Below are 24899 nucleotides of genomic sequence, written 5' to 3'. Positions count from 1 at the left end.
GACGACTTTCACTTCATCACTACGTCCCTCCCTAAGGTCTGCAAGCCACAAGATCAGCGTCTATATAGGCAAAGACGGGCTGGGGTGCCTTGAGGCCCTCTGGTTTAACAGCCCACAGAGTAGGGACTTCAGTCTCGTTACGGGCCTGGGTCTGTCAAGTGCCAGGCTCTTTCGCTACTTGTTTGCTGTGTGACCTTGGGCAATCCACTTCCCTTCTCTGGGCCTCAGATTCCTCATCTGTAAAATAGGCCTGCAACACCTATCCTCCTTCCTACTAAGACTGTGAGATCCACATACGTCAGGGATTGGGTCCAACCTGATGAATTCGTAACTACCCCCAGGGCTTAGAGAAACGCTTGACCCGAAGCGCTTAACGAACACCGTCGTTACAACTATTACCTCTCCGCTGCCGACTCAGAGCCCATTAAAATCCAAATTACCCAAAGCTCTCAGAGGCCCCATTAGACAAAACTTGCAATCCTGACAGATCTCCTAGAGTTCCCAGTCCCCGCGGTGAACAATCTGTTTAACGAGGTGTGGACAGCAAGCGTGTACTCTTGAGAGGGGTCCCACGTTCCCAAGGGGGTGTGCTCTGAGGCACAGCTCACTCTAACCTACTTTTTACCCCTTGCTCATCCTTCACCCTTTTACTCAATGCGAGACAGAAAAACACGTCCATTTAGACAGCAGGATGGCTAGAGCACAGGCCTGGCAGTCAGGAGCCCCGGGTTCTAGTCCCGGCCCTGCCACCTGTCTGCTGTGCGACCTTGGACAAGCCACTTCACTTCACTGTGCCTCAGTTCCCTCGTCTATAAAATGGGAATTAAGACCGTGAGCCCCCCGTGGGACAGGGACCGTGTTCGATCTGATCAGCTTGTATCTATCCCAGAGCTTAGTACAATGCCCGGCACACATTAAGCACTTGAAAAATAGCACAATTACGGAGATTAGTAGGTAAAATAGTCCCAAAGAAAAAGTGAGGATGGAAATCCGGGGGAGGGGGGAGCAATAAGTATGAAGTCATTAATTACAGCAATCAGTGTGGTGTAGTTCATTTATATTACCGTCTGTCTCCCCCCGCTCTAGACCGTAAGCTCGTGTGGGCGGGGAACACGACAGCCAACTCTGTTGTATTGTACTCTTCCAAGTGCTTAGTACACTGCTCTACATATAGTAAGTGCTCAATAAATCCCACTGATTGATTGATCCATTTGAAAATACCAATAAATGACTCAAGGCTTTAAATTTTACTACACGATTACCGATCAACTCAATGCAAGTCTGAGTGTGTATGTCTACTACAATGCAATCTTAAAAAGTGGGAAAGGAAGAACCCTTTATCAAAAAACGCACTGCACCTACTTTCCTGTGAAAGCTTTTAGTTCTAGTTAGTAGGTGCCGACTTATTAAAATAATTTGTACATTAGTCTCTCTCTGGTTCTTGCCTTAACCTGCTGTAGAACCAATAAATGGATGCAGAGCAAAGATGCAATTTTTTAATTAAATATTATAATTACCACCCAAGAAAATAAGATCAGCAATTAGATGGGAGGATAAATTTGTTCCAAGAAATCAAGTAATGAATTTCACTGACAACACAGTTGCTTTTAATTGGTATTATTTCAAGGATCCTTTTCTCACAACCAATATGCTTCAGAGTTCAGGTGCAAAACTAAGGAATTACACACTGATGTTGATATTTTCCAAACAAAATGTATTTTTTTTTAAAATAAGCATCTAAATTGAGTATTTAGACTTCAATCTATGGAGAGACAAACATTTCAAGAAATATTTTAAGGACTGTGAACTGACCGCACTGCAGGGTATCACAACCCACACATACAGACCTCGGATGTATATACGGTGGGTTCTTAAAAACTCCTTCTTAAATCAATATGCTTCAAATAGGAACAAATTTCCTTATAGGAATAATGTTGTTAACGGGGTATTGGTCCCTGAACCAAGGACAGAAACCCAATTTTCACCAGAATTGTGCACTCGACCGCAGAGGAGTACCAGAACTACATCAGTGAATTTATACTGAGTCAGGGAGATTCCACCAGAGGGTAATTGATTTTTACTGCATGTTTACCCATAGACTTGTGCATAAATACTCATGTAGCACTCATTTCGTCGCTTGGAAAAAAAATATCACAATGCGCTATTCCCGAACTTTGCAGATGAATTCTGGAAACCGATCAATCAATCAATGGTAATTTTTGAGCACTGTATTCAGTAAGCACTTAGGAAAGCACAAAGGAACTGGGAGCTGCATTCCCTGCCCTCAAGGAGCTGACAGTTTACAAAACAGAGAAGGAGCCAAAGGGAAAAATATAAAAACAACTAGCAATAGCTATAGTTCGGGAAAACAAGTAAGTGAATGGTGTCTGTATATCGTTATCTAGGTAAGAGTAAATGATGCTGGGATGACACAGGCTTGGGGGGGGGGGGGGAATTAATTGGGGAAAGACTTCTGTAAGGAATTCATGTCCATCTGCTTTCTCCATTAGAATGTAACCCCCTCCTTGCCCCGTATCTTTTTTCTTTACTGCGGTCTTCCAAGCCCCGGTACAATGCTTTTCACGGTGAAGTGCTCAGTAAATTCTACAGAGCGAATGGATGACCACCACTCTGCTCTCTGAGAAAAGCAATTTTTGCTGTTTCAGTACTGTTAAAACTAGATGACTCTGCTGATAAGCCATGTAGACGAGAAGCAGCGTGGCCCAGCGGATAGAGTCTAGGCCTGCGAATCAGAAGGACCTAGGTTGTAATCCAAGTTCTGCCACTGCCTGCTATGTAACCTTGGGCAAGGCACTTAACTTCTCCGTGCCTCCATTTCCTCTATAAAATGGAGATTCATACCGTGAGCCCCCCATGTGGGACAGGGACTGTGTCCGGCCTGATTATCTTGTACCTTCCCCAGTGCTTAGTACAGTGTCTGGCCAAAGCAAGCGCTTGACAAATACCATTAAAAAAAATAGACCTCTTCCTGGCCACTAAGCCATGCCGCTTCTCTACTCTAACATGTCTCCCGGTTCTCACTTCCTACTTGGACTGTGAGCCCCATATGTGCCCTGATTATCTTGTACTTAACCCAGGGCTTAGTACAGTGCTTGCAGGTAGTAAGCGCTTAACAAATACCACATTTGTTATTATTATTACATGTCCCACAGCTAGGACCGAAGGACCTGGGGGCATCTTTGAAGTACACTGGCAAACCCAAGCCATGGGAACCTGATGTGGGTTTTGGTCAGATCCGGGGGCCTCTTTTTTTCTTTTTGGTATTTGTTAAGCACTTACTATGGGTAAGTTCCCGGACGAAATGCTGAGGTAGCTACAAGCTCATCAGGTTGGACGCAGTCCAGGGGTTCACAGTCTTCACTCCCATTTTGCAGATAAGGAAACTGAGGTCCAGAGAAGTGAACTGACTTGCCCAAGATCACACAGCAGCAGACCTGTGGTGGAACCGGGATTAAAATCCAGGTCCTTTGACCTCTCGGGCCCGAGGTCTAGCCACTGAGCCAAGCCGCTCCTCTTTTTCAGGACAAGTCTTCCGGTCTAACTGAACGTCTACAAGATTAAAGGTAAAGGTACACAGTGCTCCTGGATTTCTGGGAGAGAGAAAAGTCTCACCCTCGCCCTTCAGAGCAACTTGGTTTCTTAAATGGTCACGTGCCATCCTTCATTCCCACTGGCTTTAGTACATATCAATCAGTCGATCAATGGTATTTATTGAACACTTCCTTCGTGCTTGGGAGAGTACAACACAAGAGAATCGGTGGACACGTTCCCTACCTGTAATGAACTTAGAGTCCAGAGGAGGAGAGAGACATTAATATAAACAAATCATTTACAATATACCATTTAAAAATATACGCTTAAGTGTCGTGGGACGGGGCAAATATCAACCGTCCAAAGATCTCAAATCCAAGCGCAAAGACACAGCGGAAGGGAGAGTGAGCCAGGAAAGAAAAGGGCTTATTCGGGGAAGGCATCTTGGAGGCGATGTGACCTTTAACAGGGCTTTGAAGATGGGAGAGTGGTGGTCTGGCATACGTAGATGGCGAGGGAGTTCCAGGCCAAGGGGAGGATGTGGGAAAGGGGTCAGTGACAGAACCAAAGAGATTGGGGCACAGTGAGTAAGCCGGCACTAGAAGAGGAGAGTGTGCAGGCTGGGTTGGAGTAGGATATTAGTGAGGTGAGGTAGGAGGGGGTCTATGATGAGCAGGTCCTTTGCAGGACCACTTACCTATGTCCAAGACCCTCTGTTTAGCCGTGTGCTGCCGAGAATGCCAGTATTTCCAGTATTTCAGCTGCTCGTCACGGTTTTTGTCCTCACTGAATACAACCATCACCACACTCTGCCAAATAAAAGAATCATGGAGATTACTTCCCGTTCGGTGCCTTTGCGGGTATGATGAAGCCCTTAGTTCTGGAGATGCCTTTTCTGCCATTAGCATTTTTCCATTCCAAAAGGGGATAATACTTACAGAAGTCTGTTGGAGTTAAGTTCTACTATTCAAAAAAGTAGCCTTTGCATAGAGTTGGGTGAGCGTTTATAAAAAGTAGGGGCTGCTTAGGATCTTAGGAAATCCAACCCAGCTGAAAATATCTGCAGATTCTACAGTAACAGAGCCTCTCAGGTGAAAAATTACTCCACAAGGCACCCTGCTGTTGTCTGAATTACACAAAACAAATCCAACTGGGTTGCATGTTTCTGCTTAAAAAAAAGACCCACTTTGAAAATCGCTAAGGTGAATCAAGGAACAGGTCACAATGAAAAAAGCATGAGTCTATACGAACAACAGATAATTGGGGTCTAAATCAATCAGTCAATCAATCGTATTTATGGAGCACTTACTGTTTGCAGGGCACTGTACTAAGCGCTTGGGAGGGTTCAATGTAACAGAGTTGATTTTACATGTTCCCTGTCCACAACAGCTTACAGTCTAGACCTTAAAGTCTAAAATTATCCTCTGGCTAAATCGTTCGCACACATACACAAAATAATCTTTCATTTCTGTAATAATAATCAACTCAGATTAAATGAGTAACTTCTACTTGCTTAAGCACAATTAAAATGACTGGGTGTTTATGTGGCACCGAAAGAAAAAAACCTTCCTCAAGCTAAAGGGAAAAAAAAAAATCAATCAATTGCATTATTGAGTGCTTACAGTGTGCAGAACACTGCACTAAGCACTTGGGAGAGTATATAATATAGCAATATAATAGTCGGTAGACACATTCCCTGCCCACAACAAGCTTACTGTCTAGAGGGGGAGAGCACAGTTTTCAATGTTTTCTTCCGTTAATATAGAGGTCTCATCCTATTCAGGATTCTTATTTGGATATATTCTCTTACAGTGCTACTAGGATGTTTCACTGAAGCTCATTCTCCAAGCCTCCATTCAAACTCTGGCCCCATTTCAATCTGTTTTTTCACTTAAATCATACAAGGAAACAAATTAATTTCCATGTATAGGTTTACACTATAGTTAAGAAAGCTTCTTAAAGTGAGTACATTTTCAAAAGGTTCTTAAGCTCACTAGAATACATGTCAAGCAAAAGGAAATCAACTGAGAAATCAAATGAAAATGAGAATTCGCAGACAATAGTTCAAAATTAAAAATCATTTTCTCTCCCTTCCAAGAGCTTTATCTTTATATTAAAAATCGTACTCTAATGCTACAAACAAAAGCTTCTCTAATGAAAGTGCAGTTAACATAAAATCATAGCATGTTCTTGGTATGGAAATTTGTGAGGGAGAGAAAATTAAGAACATTCTCCGGGGATTCAGAATGAAATACTGCTTGTTGTGGGCAGGGAATGTGTACATTTATTGTTGTATTGTCTTCTCTCAAGAGCTTCAGTACAGGGTTTCGCACACAGTAAGGGCTCAGTAAATACAACTGAATTGGATCTCAGAGCACTGCACTAAGCACTTGAGAGAGTACGATATAATAGACATGTTCCCTGTCCACAACAAGCTCACAGTCTACTCAGGCCCCGGCAGGAAAATGCTAGAGTGTGAGCTTGGCACCTCCCGCCACAGTACAGTCCATTCCTTCCTGTGGGTTCTGGGTCCTGACGTCGTATATGCCAGCGGTGATGGGGCTGCGGTTTCCGCTGGCTTTTCAACAGGAAACTCATGGTCGCCGTTTCCAAGCCAAGGGCACCTATGCCAATGCCTGGAGAAATTTCACTTCTTACCCTCTGACCACTGAGGCCCACATCTGGAGTTTTTATACGGGAGTACGGGAAAAGGGTAGAAGGGGAGAGAGGGCACTCAGTGACGGCTTCGCACCAACCACCCGTCTTTCTGCTTTTGTTTCAGAAGCAGCATGGCCTGGGAGTTCTGACTCTGGCTCTGCCACTTATCTGCTGTGTGACCTCGGGCAAGTCATTTCACTTCTCTGTTCCCAGTTACCTCATCTGTAAAATGGGGTCTAAGATCGTGAGCCCCGTGTGAGACAGGGACTGTGTTCAACCTGCTTAGGTTGTATCTACCCCGGCGTTTACTGCCGGGCACACAATAAGCGCTTAACAAATACCACAATTCTGTTATTGTTATTGCTCTCCTTGCAAACTGGTCTTCAGAGCCTTAGTCTCTCATTCCTCTTAGGACTGCTCCTTCCCCAGGATTGAATGAAGGGATATTTCTAAATATTCCCTTCCTCCATCCTTCTCAGGAGGGTGACGACACTTGCCTAGGAATTGTGAAGCTCCCCGAGATCGTCAGAAAAGAGGCTGACTCCATGAAGAAGGGGGAGAATATTTAACCACATCAAACATCACCAAAACAAAGCAAGAAAACCAGTTGTGACTGAAACTCCGGTGCTGTGATCGGCCACAAGGTTTTGGCAGACGTGCAGAAACATCAAATAACAATAACTGTGGTATTTGTTACATTCTCTGCCGAGTCGAGCCCTACAGTAAGCACTGGGATAGGTACAAGATCATCAAGACCAACATGGGGCTCACAGTTTAAATTCAAGCTCACAGTTTAAGTAGGAGGGAGTAAAGGCATTGACTCTCCATTCTGCATGTGAAGGAACTGAGGCACAGAGAAGTTAATAATAATAATGCTGGTATTTGTTAAATGCTTACTATGTGCAGAGCACTCTTTTAAGTGCTGGGGTAGATAGAGGGCAATCAGGTTGTCCCAAGGGAGGCTCACAGTTAATGCCCATTTTACAGATGAGGTAACTGAGGCACAGAGAAGTAAAGTGACTTGCTCACAGTCACACAGCTGACAAGTGGCAGAGCTGGGACTCGAACCCATGACCTCTGACTCCCAAGCCCGGGCTCTTTCCACTGAGCCACTCTGCTTCTCTAGTTAAGTGACGTGTCCTAGGTCGCACAGCAGGTGAGTGGCGTGGTCGGGAGTGGAACTCAGGTTCTCTGACTTCCAGGCCCGGGTTCTTTCTACTAGCCCAGACTGCTTCCCAGTGCATCTACCTATGCGCCTAGAGCCTAAAGAAGCCCTAATAGAGTCTGCTTTCTTTTTTAAAATGGGGATTCAGTCCCTGAGACTGTGAGTCCCACGTGGAATTGTGTCAGATCTGACTGCACTGTTATCCACCCCAGCACTTAGTACAGCACCTGTCACATAGTAAACGCTTAACAAATACCACAATTACTATTATGACGACGTTGGCGATGACTGACGGGCTGTGTTGCAGAAAACACTACAGGATCTATTTTCTGGTATTTTGGAGAGCAACCCAAGGGAATGAGGGAAGACATGGTGTGAGGGCAATATGCAGGTGATGAAGATTTTTGAAAATCTGTGCCCTTTCTGGACTTACCTGCAAGGCTCTGCTAGATGAGTCCACAGTCTGGTGTGGAAAGGAACTCTGGGGGCCCAAATTCCACTTCCTGGCCCGATTCCAAGACGGAGACGAGTTTCCACTCCCAGGTCAAACCAACAGATCCACCCCCGTGAATCTGAACGGCCTCCTGAGGCGGTTCAGATGGTAGGATCACCCCCGAAGGCTTAAAGGGAAGTGAGCTATGGGTTGAAACTCCTGCTGCTCGGGACTCGAGACGAAGGGCCGGGGGCAAATGGTTCAGCACTCACCCTTCTGGAATCGTATCCTCGACCGAGGACCCCAGGAGCAGCCTCCCGCTCCCCAGAAAGTTCTGATTTTGTAGCTACACATCCAGCAACTTAAGAACCATGGATAATTTTTCTTTTTAGGGTATTTGTTAAGCACCTGCTCTGTGCCAGACACTGTATTAAGGGCTGGGGTAGATACAAGCTTATCAGGTTGGACACAGATGAGGAAACTGAGGTACAGAGAAGTAAAGTGGCTTGCCCAAAGTCACACAGAAGTGGCAGAGCCAGTATTAGACCCTGTCTCCCGATGCCTAGGCCCACGCTCTATCCACTAGGCCACGTTGCTTATCTAGGGAACTCACGTTGAGGGAATAAAACCTAGACAATCACTCAAATAACAGTACAAACACGGACAGATGTCACCGTTTCCTCAGACTTATTTTGGTCACTGCGTATTTGAAAAGACAGAGAGAAAAGCCCAGTTGGGAATCTGGTTCCTGTTAACCGAGGGAAAGAACAAATAAACGTTCCCTCCCTTTCACCCCGCCTTAGCCATCTAATGCGATAGTTAGCGTTTTATCTAGCGAAAAGAGGTCCATACCCTGACTTTGCTGATGGGATGTCTGAAGCATTTGTTGTCTCCAGTCTCGCTCAGAGTTATAGCATAGAACTGTCCTTTATTTAAATAGGTCATCGGTCCCTCTCCTTGCTTCTGCCGTAGAGATTTCGTGGCCTCCAATGTATACTGAAATGTGCTACTGTGGGCAAAAAACAAACCATAATCAGAATCATTTCTTTTCTTCTTTTTATTTTTAATTTTTTGCTTTCAAGTGAATTTCACAATCTTCTCTATGAACGTTGACAAATCTGAATTTAACAATCACCCTGGAGAAGAAAACTGCAAAAAAGAGAATATTGAGCAACAAAAGAAGTTTGCTCTACCCTAATCCATTTTACAAACATTTTTATGTAGATTTTTTATGGGTCAAACTTTAGTACTATATGGCAATCACCACGCGTACAGGAGAGACCTTCCTCTCTAAAGTTCAGGTCAATTTTCCCTCCGCCATGTTCTTTGGATTTCTTATAAGTGTTCTGAGTCAGTCTACTTAAAGACTATAAAGAGCTGAGCTGAATGGAGCCGAAGAATTTACAGGAAAGGTAGAGGGACCAGACTTTGCACAAACATAAAACTACAGATGGGGAATTGAGGAAGTAGGGAAAACACCACATAGCGGTCTCCACAGCAACTCTCTGAAAAGACTCCATATCCCATGGGGGTAAAGGTTGTTCCCTACGAGACAGCTGTATTCCATCACATATTGTACCTTTTCATACTCCCGCTCAAACAACCAACAGCCCATGATACTTCCAAATAAATGAGCAAAATGATCATCCATCTCCTTTCATTTTAAATATACTTTTAAAACCGATTTCCAAATTTAGACATTTTCCCCTTCCTGAAGAGTGCAAGTAATTATAAAGCAAATTAAAATTATGACACAAGGAACCACGGATAAGGTTTAACACCCCCTCTCCCCCTGCCCCTTGGGGCAGGAAATAAGAACCAAGCCTAAAGTCAGAAATGTCGAATTTTGATACACACGCCGCATAAAGCAAAGAAGATGTCAGACTAAAAAGAACAGAGCAATCCAAAGGTCATGGCTGGTACACATGCGGTTTACAACAATGGCTTATATACCAGATGGTTTAGGTGGAGAAAACATTACATATTGCACCTGGTAAATTGTGCAATCCTACTGCCATAAGGGAAATATTCTTCCAGACTTCAGCAATCAGTTTATGCTTAAGGCATGAAAATTGATAATACTTGTCATTTTTAACCTAACAAATGTAGTTGTAAATTGTTAGGTGCCTACGATGGAATCTTCATCTTTATGTGTAGTTTGTCAAAACCGGTTTTTCCTTGTATACTTCGTTATGCCTTCGTTCTGAAATTTCACTTCTGCAACCTGAGGTCAGGAGCACAGAATTTCAAAGCAAGGCAGCTAAACAACCACTAGGTGTTCCTAAACAGTCTCTTCCCTCAATTAGCCATGCAAATTCCTTTAAGGGCCCGATTTTGGGGCCCCAGACTTTCAGTATCAAAACAGTGGATTCTGCGGCTACTTTCGAAGTTTTGCTCTCAGCATTTCTAATCCTCAAATGTTAAGCCTGTTAGAAAGTGAACTGAACTGATGACCAGAGGAGTTTTAGAGTAAGTTTTTAAGAGACCCACAAAGACAGGAAATACATCATTCTCATTATAGGACAGAGACCAGCCCGCGTTATTTCATCCACCAAGGCAGTTCAGCTGTAAAAGTCCTCTGTGGGTCCTGGAGTTGACAACTGAATTCTTACTCATGCTCCTCTCTGTTTCCATACAAAACTTTTGTTTCTACATTCTTCTTAGGTGGATTGTGTGGCATTACTCTGCCGATACCCAAGTGTCCTCTTTGATGTGACTTAATCAATGTTAAATGTCATTTAGAGACCTACCTTGCTGTCTGTTCATAAATGTATTCTTCAGCCCCCACAGAAGCACTGCGGTATTTCTGAAAAGTGGAAAGATAATTGAAAAGAAAATTAAGCCAAATAACTCGTGGTGCAATCGAAATTAAAAATAAGAAATGTTTCAATCAATCAATCCATCATTGGCATTTTTTGACCACTTGCTGTGTGCGGATCAGTGTACTAAGTGCTTGGGAGATCAATCGATCAGTTGTATTTATTGAGTGCTTACTGTGTGCAGAGCACTGTACTGAGCACTTGGGAGCGTACACTATTACAGAGTCGATAGACATGATCCCTACCCACAACGAATTTACAGGCTAGAGGACTGACTTTACTGCAGTATTCTGCCTAAGGGTGAATCTTTACAATGAGACGAGCTTCCAAACTAGTGTATACTATGGTGTGGCGCACATAATATGAAAAAAAGAAAAAAAGACTGCTCATATCAGGAATTCAATTTTACAATATGTACTGATCTACTTGCAAACATTGGTGTATAGTTTAAAAGTTCTCCCAGAACAAGTGTGACCTGATGGAAAGAACAAGGGCCTGGGAGTCAGAAAACCTGGGTTCTAATTCCAGTTTTGGCACTTGCCTACTGTGTGACCGCTTGCGGGTCACTTAATTTCCCCATGCCTCATTTTTCTAATCTAGTAAACGAGGATTCATTACTTGCTCTCCCTCCTACTTAGAGTGAGAAGCCCTGTGTGGGATAGGAATTGGGTCCAATTTGATTATCTTGTATCTAACCCATGCTTATTATAGTGCCTGGAACATAGCAAGTGCTTATAGCACAGATACCACTGTTATCATTATTTGAATCCCACATAGCTTCAAAACTACCACAGCCCGGTGTCAAAAGTTCAGTAGTGACATTGGCAATTTAAGGAAAAGGTAGAGATAACCTGTAACTTTGTTAAAATTTGCTAATCCTGGCAATTTGCACCATGTAGAGATGCGTGGCCATGGTCTAAATGTCCCCTGCAAGGTTTATCACTGATAAAAATCGGCCAGGCTGCCCCGTTATCCTGAGGAAGAGTCTCCGTGCACAGAGACAAAAGTAATAGTAATAACGGTACTTCTATCAATCAACTCTTCCCCTCCTACCTTACCTCAGTGATCTTCCACACACTCCGCTCCCCTGGCCCCAACCTATTCTGTGAACTCCATCTCGTCTGTCCCGCCGCCGCCACCTTGCCCACGTCCTCCTTGTGACCCCGAGCTCCCTTCCCTGTCATATCTTCCTATCACCTTCAGAGTCCTATTGAAAGCCCATCTCCCCCAGGATGCCTTCCCCGACTAAGCCCTCACTTCCTCTTCTCTCACTCCCTTCTGTGTCACCTTTGGATTGGCACCCTTTAGACACCCTTCCCTCGGCCCCACAGCATTTGCTATTGATGCCTGTCTACTTGTTTTGTTCTGCGGTCTGTATCCCTCTTCTAGACTGTGAGCCCGTCGTTGGGTAAGGATTGTCTCTATCTGTTGCTCAGTTGTGCTTTCCAAGCTCTTGGCACAGTGCTCTGCACACAGTAAGCACTCAATAGATATGACTGAATGAAAGAATATGCGTGAGTTATTAATTTATATTAATGTCTGTCTCCCTCTCTAGACCGCGTCTACCAACTCTGTTACATTGGACTCCCCTAAGGGCTTATTTAGTACAATAGTCTGCACACAACAAGGGCTCAATCGATTAATTGATCTCTGACTGACCGCCACTTTCCCTACCTTCAAAGCCTTACTGAAATCGTATCTCCTCCAAGAGGCCTTCCGTGAATAAGCCCTCACTTCCCCTGTTCTGCACTGCTTAGGCAATTGGGTCTGTGCCCCTTAAACTCTTTGATATTCACCCTACCCTCAGCTCCACAGTCCTTAACGTACCTGTCCTCGTGCTCTGCCATTTCTCCTATCTTTAATTTATTTTAATGTCTGTCCCCCGCTGTAGACTGTGAAGTCCTTATGGGTAGGGAAGATGTCTGCCAACCCTATTTTCCTGTATTCTCTCAGGCGCTTAGTTCAGAGCTCTTCACACAGTAAATACCATTGACTGAATGACTGATTGATAACACTAAAGGTAGTTACTGAGCATAATGTTGGTATTTGTTAAGCGCTTACTATGTGCTGAGCACTGTTCTAAGCGCTGGGGTAGACACAGGGGAATCAGGTTGTCCCACGTGGGGCTCACAGTCTTAATCCCCATTTTAGAGATGAGGGAACTGAGGCACGGAGAAGTTAAGTGACTTGCCCACAGTCACACAGCTGACAAGTGGCAGAGCTAGGATTCGAACTCATGAGCCCTGACTCCAAAGCCCGTGCTCTTTCCACTGCGCCACGCTGCTTCTCTAAGCAGCTCCACTAAGGGCAGTGGACTGTTCTATGTTCTCGGGAGAGGACGACAGAAGCGTAGTCTCGTGGAAAGAGCCCGGGCCTGGGAGTCAGCGGACATGGGTTCTAATCCCTGCTCCACCACTTGCCTGCACTGTGACCTCGGGCAAGGAACTTTACCACTCTGAGCCTCAGTTATCTCATCCGCAAAATGGGAATTAAGACTGTGAGCCCTAAGTGGGACAGGGGCCGGATCCAACCCGATTAGCTTGTATCTACCCCAGCGTTCTGTACAGTGTCTGGCGTATGGTAAACACTTAACAAGTACCACAATTATTGTTTTGTTCTGACCAAAAGGAATTTACCCTCTAATGAAGGAAACAGTCACAAAAATAATTACGAACGTGGAAAGCAGAATGAATACACCGACTGAACATATGCCCGTGAGTGCTGAAGGTAAGGTATAAATAAACAGGTTACTCCCAGAAAGGATGATGAGACCTGAGTTTGGGGAATAAGGCAGAGGAGGGTTGTCAGAAGAGGTGGGATTTTAGGTGGGTTTGAAGTTGGGGAGAGCTATGGCCTGTCTGATTAAAGACTGGGAGTGGAGATCCGGGTTGCCGGAACAACGTGAGAGAGAAGAGGGAGGCGCGAGACACAGCTGGAGGAACGGCTCCAAGGTTGGCTTAGGAGGAACATGGCTAAAGGGAGCAGCATGGCCCAATAATCATAATAATAATAATGGTATTTGTTAAGCGCTTACTATGTGCCAAGCACTGTTCTAAGCACTGAGGCAGATACAAGGTAATAATAATAATAATAATAATAATGTTGGTATTTGTTAAGTGCTTACTATGTGCAGAGCACTGTCCTAAGCACTGGGGGAGATACAGGGTCATCAGGTTGTCCCACGTGAGGCTCGCAGCTAATCCCCATTTTACAGATGAGGGAACTGAGGCACAGAGAAGTGAAGTGACTTGCCCACAGTCACACAGCTGACAACTGGTATTTGTTAAGCACTTACTACATGCAGAGCACTGTCCTAAGCGCTCGGGGAGATACAGGGTAATCAGGTTGTCCCACGTGGGGCTCACAGTTAATCCCCATTTTACAGATGAGGGAACTGAGGCACAGAAAAGTGAAGTGACTTGCCCACAGTCCCACAGCTGACAAGTGGCAGAGCTGGGATTCGAACCCGTGACCTCCGACTCCCAAGCCCGGGCTCTTTCTTCTGAGCCACACTGCTTCTCTATCAAGTTGTCCCGCGTGAGGCTCACGGTCTTAGTCCCCATTTTACAGATGAGGGCACTGAGGCCCAGAGAAATGAAGGGACTTGTCCAAGGTGACATAGCAGACAGGTGGCGGAGCTATGATTACATCCCACCTTCTCTGACTCCCAAGCCCGTGCTCTTTCTACTAAGCTGTGCTGCTTCTCTAGAGGAGCAGTGGATGGCCTAGGGCACTAGTGACCTAGTGGATAAAGCATGGGCCTGGGAGTCAGAAGGACCTGGGTTCTAATCCCAGCTCTGCCACCTGTCCGCTATGTAATCCTGGGCAAGTGCCTTCATTCCTCTGGGCCTCAGTGCCCTCACCTGTAAAATGGGGATTATGACTGTGAACCCCGTGTGGAACAAGGACTGTGTCCAACCTGATTATCTTGTACCTACCCCCTTGCTTAGTACAGTGCCTGGCACCTAGTAATTGCTTAACGGATATCGTAAAAAAAGGAAAAGAACGAAGAGAGAGAGAGAGAGAGCTGGAGGTCAGTAGGTGAAGAGGGGTGCCATGTTTGATGGAGAAAGTAAGTGGAGACCCTCAAAGCTATTCACAAGGAATTTTACCCTTAAGTGGGGAATAGTGGGAAGCCCCTGGAAGGATCTAGGTAGAGGGTAGATAATAATCTTGGTGTTTGTTAAGTGCTTACCATATTCCAAGCATTGTATTTAGCACTGGGGTAGATACAAGAATAATAAGGTCCCAAAGGGGGCTCACAGTCTGTGGAGGAAGAGAACGGGTATTGAATCCCCACTTTGCAGATGAGGGAACGGAGACCCAGAGAACAATAATAATAATAATAATAATAATAATAATAATAATAATTACGGTATTTGTTAAGCGTTTACTACGTGCCAAGCACTTTTTTAAGCACCGGGGCAGATACAAGGTAATCGGGTTGACCCACGTGGGGCTCACAGTCTTAATCCCCATTTTTTCAGACGAGGTAACTGAGCCCAAAGGAGAGAGGTGGTTTGACCGAGGTCACACAGCAGACAAGTGGTAGAGACGGGATTAGAACACTTGTCCTCTGATTCCCAAGCCCGGGCTCTTTCCACTAAGCCACACTCCTAAAAAAAATGTGAGAAGAGCAATCAGTCAGTCAATCCGTTTTATTAACTGAACATTTACTGCACGCAGAGCACTGTGCTAAGTGCCTGGGAGTGGCTTCAAGATCATCTCTGTAGCGGCACAGAGTATAGCAGTGGGTGTCCACAGCAGCTACTGACAATTCATGGCAGACTATCACAATGATATTGATTGATTGAAATAGTCCTTAATAGTACTTATTTACTATACTATTACTTACTATATACCATGACTTCTGCTTGGTGACAAAAAAACAGAGGCCAGAAAATTAGTTTAATTATAAACATGTATCTTACATCCATAAATTTCTGTGTCCTGGAACTTGAAGAAAGGACACTAAGGATAAAAGCAGGAAGTAATTCGTTTATCTCTCATGGCACTTTTAAGTGCATCTTCCAAATATTAGGTGCCATAATCACCTTCCTGCCCAGCCACACCAGAACTGAGCGAGAACCGGCCAGCTGTCGCCAAACTCCCATTCCCACTCTAGAAGAAGCAGTGTGGCCTCGTGGAAAGAGCCCGGGCCTGGGACTCGGAAGGCCTGGGTTCCAATCCCGGCTCTGCCATTTATCCGCTGTGTGACCTCGGGCAATTCACTTTACTTCTCTGGCCCTCAGGTACCTTGGCTGTAAAACGGCGATTAAATCCTACTCCCTCCTACTTAGCTTGGGAGCCCCATGTGTGACAGGGCTATGTCCCACTCTTCCCCCAACGCTTAGAATAGTGCTTGACAGATAGTAAGCGATGCAGCAATGCTATCATTATAATTACTATCAGGGCCAGTTTGGCCGAAATGGAGCCTGTAGCAGTGGCAGATGACGGGTTCTTTCTCTCCAACTACGCTAGCCAAAAGCAGCGTCCTTCTTCAGTTTCTGCCCGAGACCTAGCGTGATGAAATCCTGCAGATTAAAATATGATTCTGTCCCGCTTAACTGAGATCAATCAGACGGTGGTATTTATGAAACGCTTACAGTGCGTAGAACACCGTACTTGGGAAAATACAGTACAATCAAGTTGGTAGACATAATCCCTGTCCACAAGGAACTTACATCCGGTCGCCTAATCGATGGGGACTTTTACGACTGGCTTATAATTTTACAGAGAGAGAAGATCTGAAGCCTGGGATATATTCGTGGGATTTGGGGGTTTCCACTGCCTCTGTCTTCTTATTTGACTCTTTTTTCTTCCAAGTTACCCAACTCACTGTGCCTCTTGCTGCCACTCACTCACCTCCTCACCCGTGCCTGACACATCCTCCCCTTTACACAGGCGACGGACAGTAGTTCTTAACCAAGTAATCTCCAATCTCCCCACCCGCCGTTTCAACCCTTCACCCTCAAAGCCTTTAAGTATTCCCCACCCCTCAAGGAGCTTACGGATAGATCTTATATCTTCTACACTGCGAGATCATTGTGTGCAGAGAAAATGTCTGCCTACTCTGTTGTACTCGCCCAAGTGCTTACTACAGTGCTCTGCACACAGTAAGTGCCCAATAGGTACCGTTGATTGATCATAATGATGATGATGATGGTATCTGTTAAGCACTTACTATGCGCCAAGCACTGTTCTAAGCACTGGGGGAGATACAAGGTAATCGGGTTGTCCCAGGTGGGGCTCATAGTCTTAATCCCCTTTTTACAGATGAGGTGACTGAGGCACAGAGAAGTACAGTGAGTTGCCCAAAGTCACACGGCTGACAAGTGGCGGAGCCGGGATCAGAACCCTAGACCTCTGACTCCCAAGCCTGGGCTCCTTCCACCTTCTATTATTTCGTTTCAGAAATCTGTTTAAACGTCTGTCTCCCCCACTAGATTGCAATCTCCTTGAGAGGGCAGGGCTCATGATGACTAATTTTATTATCCTCTACCAGGCGCTTAGTACAACGCTCTGCACATTGTAGTAGTGAATGCTATTGATTGATTTACAGTGATTCCTCCTTAATCCTATTCCTCCCCTTTCACTGATTTTTTTTTCTGTTCCTTTCATTTCTCTCTTCTTTCTCCCTTCTTCCCCATTCCCTCCGTCACGCTCAATTTCTCCCCTTCACGCACGTTCACAAAAACCCAGGCCCACAGACCCATTTGCTCGCATTGAGTAACCCCAGCTATCAGTGTCGGCGGCTCGCCGGTGGTCACGCTGACTTCACGGAAGCAGCCGCGGGAGGGAGGGGAGCAAAACAGCCTGAGGGCAACAGTCGACATGTAATATCAATCACAGCGGAAAAGATTATTCTGCCCTTTGCTTTAACCAAACTTACCACTATTAAACTTCTCGGGAGGCGAGTGAACCTCAGGGTGTGTCTGCCTCCAGACTGGCCCGATGTTACTCTCCCCACATTCAAAGCCGTATTAAGATCCCATCTCTTCCAAGTGGCTTTCGCTGATTGGGCCCTCCTTTTCCTCTATTCCCTCTCCCTTCTCTGTCACCTAGGCACTTAGATCTGTACCCTTTAAACACCTGATGTTCCCCCCGCCCTCGGCCCCATGGCATTTATTTACATATCCACAATGCATTTATTTAATAACGTTGGTATGTGTTAAGCGCTTACTATGTGCAGGGCACTGTTCTAAGCGCTGGGGGAGATACAGGGTCATCAGGTTGTCCCAGGGGAGGCTCACAGTTAATCCCCATTTTACAGATGAGCTAAGTGAGGCACAGCGAAGTGACCTGCCCACAGTCACACAGCTGACGAGTGGCGGAGCTGGGATTCGAACCCATGACCTCTGACTCCCAAGCCCGGGCTCTTTCCACTGAGCCACGCTGCTTATATTATTGTCCAAGTCCCCCTCTAAACTGCAACCTCCTTGAGGTCACGGATCATGACTCCCTACTCTGCTGTACCGTATTCTCCGCCCACGTGCTTGAGAAGCAGTGTAGCCCAATGGATAGCGCCCGGGTCCGGGGGTCAGAAGGACTTGGGTTCTAATTCCCGCTCTGCCACCTGTCTGCTGCGTGACCTGGGACACGTCACTTCGCTTCTCTGCGCCTCAGTTCCCTCACCTGTAAAATGGGGATTCCGACCGAAAGACCCACAGTATCCAACTCGATCAGCTTCTACCTCCCCCCCCCCCCCCCCCAGTGCAGAGTACAGTGCCCGGTACCTAGTAAGCGCTTGCCAAAGACCATAACGAAGAGTGCTTAGTCCAGTGCTCTGCATATAGTAAGTGCTCACTAAATACAATTGATTCATTGAGCGGGTGGAGCTAGGCCCGTCTCTCCCTCCCACACTCGGCTGGCTTGATGGACATGGAAGACTGCTTGGGATGCAGTCAAGCTGACAGTAGGCTGGGACTGGGCATTGGCAGAAAGTTGAAAACGACTACGCTACCCTGTGAATCAGGGGACGGTACTGGCCTCTGGTTTCCTGGAGTGAGCTGAGTACTGTTAAGTGCTTTTCTGACACAGTCAATCGATCGTATCTACCGATCGCTTACTATACGCAGAGCACTTCCCTAAGCGCTTGGGAGAGTACAATACCACAGAGTTCACCAAACATTCCCTGCCCACAATCAGCTTTCAGTCTAGACGGGGAGACGGACGTTAATATGAAGAAATAATTTACGGATGTGCACGTAACAGTGGTGGGGCTGAGAGCGGGTACAGTATTCATCCATTCGTTCGATCAGTCGCATTTATTAAGCGCATACTGTGTGCAGAGCATTGTACTAAGCACTTGGGAAATTACCGTGCAACAATTAACAGTGACATTCCCTGCCCACAACAAACTCACAGTCTAGAGGAGGGGGGACAGACATAATAAAATTACAGATATCAACGTAAGTGCTGAGGGGCTAAGATGGGGGAAGAGCAAAGGGAGCAAGTTAGGGCGACGCAGGGGGAATGGGAGATGAGGAAAAGTGGGGCTCAGTCTGGAGGGCCTCTCGGAGGAGATGTGCCTTCAATAAGGCTCTGAAGCAGGGGAGAGTAATTATGTACACAACTGAGCTAATACCATTAAAAGGCCACGGGTGTGCACCTGGGGTCAGGTCTGCCCTGTTGAACTGTGAGCGAAACAAATTTCCCTGGGAGACTTGGGTTAGGAAGAATACCTCTTCCCGACGAAGACCCGGCTAGCAGGATGAATTTTAAGTTCGGCAGCTTTATCCAGGTTAACTCCTCAACGGCCCTCTTTAAAAGGATGACTCCATCCCTGCAAGACTGCCAGTGCTTTTGTCCAAGTATGCTATTTTAAACTTAACGGGTAGAAACGTGACTTGCAAACGACAGTCCGACTTACTGCGATTTCAGCTAAATCTTCACTTTCAACAAAAATCAAAAATTAAGAGGGACAACCACCCACAGGGAGCTGCTGGTAAAGCCTAGTAAACTCTGCTTTTCCTAAACCACTGTCAAATGGAAACATAAAATTGACAGCCAACCTTTTCATGGTGGCTTGCTCTGACACTCATCCAGCACTAACACCTGCTACCTAATCAAGCAATCGATCAACTGTATTTATTGAGCGCTTTCTGTCTGAAGAGCACTGTACTAAGGGCTTTGAAGAGTACAACAGAGACAGAGATGTCAAACAGGTTCTCTAACCACAGAGGGCTTATAGGCTAGACGGGGGAACACAGTAATACAAATAAATTACAGACACGTACCTAAGTGCTGGGGGTTGAGGGAGGGGTGAATAAAGGATACCCAAGGTATCATAATAGCTCCACTGACATGTGACCTTTTCCAAGATTTTTCTCCATCAGCGGAGGGGCTTTTAACAGGGTTTAAAATGCATCAACGGCACATCTTAAAGAAAAGTTCAAGAACCACGCAAAAAATTCATCCAAAATAAAGATTAACTTTGAAATGAAGTTTTCCACCGAAGCACCTCGGATGATTTACCAGCACTCGATGGTCTCAACCCAATGGGAGGGTTTAGTGAATTTTTAACATTATCTTCAAAAGTCGTACCGTGAAATGGAAAAGAATCTTAAACCCAGACCACAGACTGTAGCTAATCTACATTCTGTCCATTTATACTGCATCTATTTCTGTGGGGCTCAGTGATTGTTATTAATGTCCTCCCGTTACGAAGGTCAGTCTGTCAGTCAACCGTATTTATTGAGCACTTACTGTGTGCAGAGCACTGTACTAAGAGTTAGGGAGAGTACAATACAACAATAAACAGACACAGTCCCTGCCCACAGTGAGCTTGCATTCTAGAGGTGGCACCGTTGCCGGGCCGGGGGAGGGAATAATAATAATAATGATGGTATCTGTTAAGCGCTCACTCTGTGCAGAGCACTGTTCTAAGCGCTGGGGTAGACACAGGGGAATCAGGTTGTCCCACGTGGGGCTCACAGTCTTCATCCCCATTTTACAGATGAGGTAAGTGAGGCACAGAGAAGTGAAGCGACTTGCCCACAGTCACACAGCCGGCAAGTGGCAGAGCCGGGATTTGAACTCAGGACCTCTGACTCCAAAGCCCGGGCTCTTTCCACCGCGCCACGAGGGAAGTGACAGTCTGAAAGACGGAGGACCTGGGCTCGAGAGCACTTTCCTAAGCACTTGGGAGAGTACAATACCACAGAGTTCACAAAACATTCCCCGTCCACAATCAGCTTTCAGTCTAGAGGGAGAGACAAAAGTTAACATGAAGAAATAATTTACGGATGTGGACATAACAGCTCCACCAACAGCCTGCTGGGTGACCATCAGCCATCGATCAGTCGATCAATCCATCGTATTTACTGGGTGCTTTCCGTGTGCACAGCACTAGGCCCTTGGGAGACTACAATAAGACACAGTTGGCAAGTCATTTAACCCCTCTGCCTCTCATCTGGAAAAGAGGAACAATAATACTCCTTTTCTACCTATCTCACAGGGCGGTGAGGGCAAAAATAAAATATTTTACTATAATAATTATTATTATTATTATTATTACAAGCAGTCAGTGGGAGGAGAGGAGGACGGCCGGGGATGCAGAATGAGCCAGAGCTCTTTCTCCTTAACTTGCTGCCTGAAGGACCGGGTTAGTTAACCAAGCCCTAGATGAGGCAGGGGTGAACTGAACCGCTCTCTAGCGGGAAGACAGATTCCTCTTCAAATTTCCATCCACAACTAGGGACTGTATCTCTACCGTCTCTGAACTCTCCTCCCTTATTTTTATTATAAAACATAGTCGGCAGACACCTTCCCTGACTACCGGGAGTTTAGAGTCTAGAGGGAAGGTTCTGTCAAGGAGATCAGAAGGTTTTACAGACTTATGACCAGAGATTCATTCAACAGTACTTATTGAGCGCTTACCATGTGCAGAGCACTGTGCTAAGCGCTTCGAATGTATAAATCGGTAACAGATAGAGACAGTCCCCGCCCTTCGACGGGCTTACGGTCTAGGCCTGCCTGGGACAGAGTCTCCTATCCCCAAGTGGCCCACTTGCACATCTATCAATTCTATCAGGAAAGATCAAGGGGCTCCAACTATGGAAAAGTTCCTCCTCTCAGGCAAATGTGCCAAATGTGCCGAGAGAAGCAGCGTGGCTCAGTGGAAAGAGCCCGGGCTGGGGAGTCCGAGGTCAGGGGTTCGAATCCCCATCTGCCACCTGTCAGCTGGGTGACTGTGGGCAAGTCACTTAGCTTCTCTGTGCCTCAGTTACCTCATCTGGAAAACGGGGATGAAGACTGTGAGCCTCACGTGGGACAACCTCATTCCCCTGTATCTCCCCCCAGTGCTTACAACAGGGCTCTGCGCATAGTAAGCGCTTAACAAATACCAACCTTATTCACTTTTCTGATGAACCCACCCGACCTTAAGTCCCTCTAAGTGGGGAAAAGGCAAATTCAGGAATAACCATATCTTAGAGCACTGTCTTGAATCCACAGCACTTCGCACATATGAAAATACATTCTGGGCTGGAAGTGGGATCGGATGAGACATCCCAGCCAATGCCTACTTTCTACTGGGGAGGAGACACGAGATGTTAGAAACCAGCAAACTGGCACTTGTAGGAATGGTTGTAGATTGATGCCCTCCTAGGGAGCTTAGAGGAGTGGAATAACTTAGTGGAAAGAGCACTGGCCTGGGAGTCAGAGGACCTGGGTTCTAATCCGGGCTCCACCAGCTGTGTCACCTAGGGCAAGTCGCTTCACTTCTCTGGGCCTCGGTTACCTCATCTGTAAAATGGGGATTCGATACCTGTGCCCCCTCCTACTTAGATTGTGGGGACTATGTGGGATAGGGACTGTGTCTGACCTGATTATTTTGAATCTTTCCTAGTGTTCAGAACAGTGCTTATTACAAAATAAATGCTTACCAAATACCACAATTATTATTGTGATCATCTGGAGTGGGGAGAGCGAGGAGGAGCTTAAGGAGTGGGAGTCACGGCCATCTCCGCTCCCGGGAAAAGAGCCCGGGCTTGGGAGTCCGAGGTCATGGGTTCTAATCCCAGCTCTGCTGCTTGTCAGCTGTGTGACCTTGGGCAAGTCACTTAACTTCTCCGTGCCTCAATTCCCTCATCAGTAAAATGGGGATGAAGACTGTGAGCCCTATGTGGGACAACCTGATTACCTTGTATCTACCCCAGAGCTTAGAACAGTGCTTGGCACGTAATAAGCGCTTAACAGATACCAAGATTACTATTAGTATTATTATCCTCCAGGGATTTTTCCCAGCTCTGGACCCCTGGGCTCCCATGGAACTCACCGCGGGCGGGGATCGTGTCCGCTAACTCTTCTGTACTGTATTCTCTTTCAGACGCTTAGTCCAGTGCTCGGCACACAGTTGGTGCTCAATAAATACCACTGATGAACTGACCTGGTCAGCGACTTCTCAGCGCAGGGGATAAAAGATGCCCGGGATCAGCCTGTGGGGTCAGGGTTGAGCCTGGGCAAGCCCTAGCACAAATTAAACTCTGGTCGTGTCATTCCATCTTTTGAAGGAGGCCCGGTTCCACATTCTGCCGTCTCTTGGGAGCTCAATTTCCACTGCTTCCGTATTTCTTCGGTTAAGGGATACACAGACCTCCCTCACCTTAAACACGGTATCCGTTTTCCTCGCCGCTAATCACCGTACCTCCATCTCATCTATCTCACCGCTGACCCTTTGCTCACGGCCTCCCTCCGGTCCGGAACCTCTCCCCCTTCCCATGGCTGACAGATCACCATTCTCTCCATCTTCAAAGCCCTTCTAAAAATCACACCTCCTCCAGGTGCCCTTCCCTAAGCCCTTACTTGCCCTCTTTGTACCCCGTTCCGCATCTCCTATGCCCTTCTTGAATCTGTACCCCATAAGCACTTTTTTTATTCATCCCGCCCCAACACCTCAGTGGTATAGAACCACCTGTAATTGATTTGAATGTCTGTAAGCTCCCTATGGGCGCGGCTCAGCGGAAAGAGCACGGGCCTTGGAGTCGGAGGTCATGAGTTCGAATCCCAGCTCTGCCACCTGTCAGCTGTGTGACTGTGGGCGGGTCACTTCACTTCTCTGTGCCTCAGTTCCCTCATCTGTAAAATGGGGATGAAGACTGGGACAACCTGATTCCTCTGTGTCTACCCCAGCGCTTAGAACAGTGCCCTGCACCTAGTAAGCGCTTAACAAGTACCAACCTTATTACCTCCTCAATTGTACTGTGCTCTCCCAAGACCTCTTAGTACAGTGCTCTGCCCACAGTAAGCACTCGGTCACTATCGCAGAGTGGCCGAATGTTTGACGAAGGGGTAAAAAATTTTCATTTCCTCCTTTCCAAAGGGGACCCTGAGACACCGAGGGGTTAAGAGACACGTCTAAAATGTCAGTCGGCCAGTGGTGACGGAGAGATTAGAACCACTGCCGGGGAACGACGCTGGAAAAGAGCCCAGATCCGGAGGTGCTCAGGTGACGGGGTCTGTGAAGGGAGCGGCAACGGGAACCAGCACAGGAAGGCCTCAGAGTTCTCCCTAGCCCTCCCCCCATCCTACAATCCCCTCCCTGATCAACGTGAACATTTGGATCATAAACCTTCACCAGGGGCTGCTAGGCCCTTGCTTGGGCCCGGGAGTTCCCACGTGACAGTAAGTAATAATTGCGGTATTTGTTAAGTGCTCACTATGTGCCAAGCCCTGTTCTAAGCGCGAGGGAGGATACAAGGTAATTTTAGGTTGGATACAGCCCCTGTCCCACAAGGGACTCATGCTCTTAATCCCCATTTTACTGATGAAGTAACTGAGGCACGGACTAGTTAAGTGACTTGCTCGAGGACAGCCGGCAGATAAGTGGAGGAAGCGGGATTAGAACCCACACCCTCTGATCTTCAAGTCTATATTCCCACCACTAAGATATGCGGGGGTATTGTTCTATCTCAAGCGCTTAGTACAGTGCTCTGCACACGGTAAGCGCTTAATAAATACGACTGAACGAATGCGTATTAGATCACGTCCATTCAGCAGGAACCCTCCCTGAGCTAGCGGAAACCCTCACGTGGAGGCCGCAGTTAGGAGAAGGGAGTGAGAAAGCTGCCCCTCCCGTCCAAGCAAGTTTGGGCCCCTCAACCATTCTCATCCGGGGGGCTCCCACTTCCTCGGGCTTCCCACTTCCTCCGCCCTCTAGACTGTAAGCTGGTGGTAGTCAGGGAATGTGGCGACCAACTCTGTTATAATGTACTCTCCCGGGCGCTTGGTAGTCGGTCAGTCATATTTATTGAGCGCTTACTGCGTGCAG

The 24899-nt window shown here is 46.5% G+C and overlaps 1 protein-coding gene across 2 annotated transcripts in view; it reads right to left on the bottom strand.

Moving 5' to 3' along the window:
* The window catches only part of GRHL2 (grainyhead like transcription factor 2), a 104426-nt gene that overhangs the window by 67341 nt on the left and 12186 nt on the right, over positions 1–24899 (bottom strand). For both annotated transcript variants that reach the window (XM_029063259.2, XM_029063258.2), the window contains exons 4-6: positions 10559–10614; positions 8661–8817; positions 4250–4361 (exon numbers count right to left, since the gene is read on the bottom strand). In XM_029063259.2, coding sequence (XP_028919092.1) covers positions 4250–4361; positions 8661–8817; positions 10559–10614 — 325 coding nt within the window. The remainder of the gene's footprint in view (positions 1–4249; positions 4362–8660; positions 8818–10558; positions 10615–24899) is intronic.

This window comes from Ornithorhynchus anatinus, chromosome 4 (genome assembly GCF_004115215.2).
Source record: "Ornithorhynchus anatinus isolate Pmale09 chromosome 4, mOrnAna1.pri.v4, whole genome shotgun sequence".
In the NCBI taxonomy this organism is placed as follows: Eukaryota; Metazoa; Chordata; class Mammalia; order Monotremata; family Ornithorhynchidae; genus Ornithorhynchus; species Ornithorhynchus anatinus.
The sequence above is the reverse complement of the archived record's forward strand: the minus strand, read 5'-3'. Positions and strand labels throughout refer to the sequence as shown.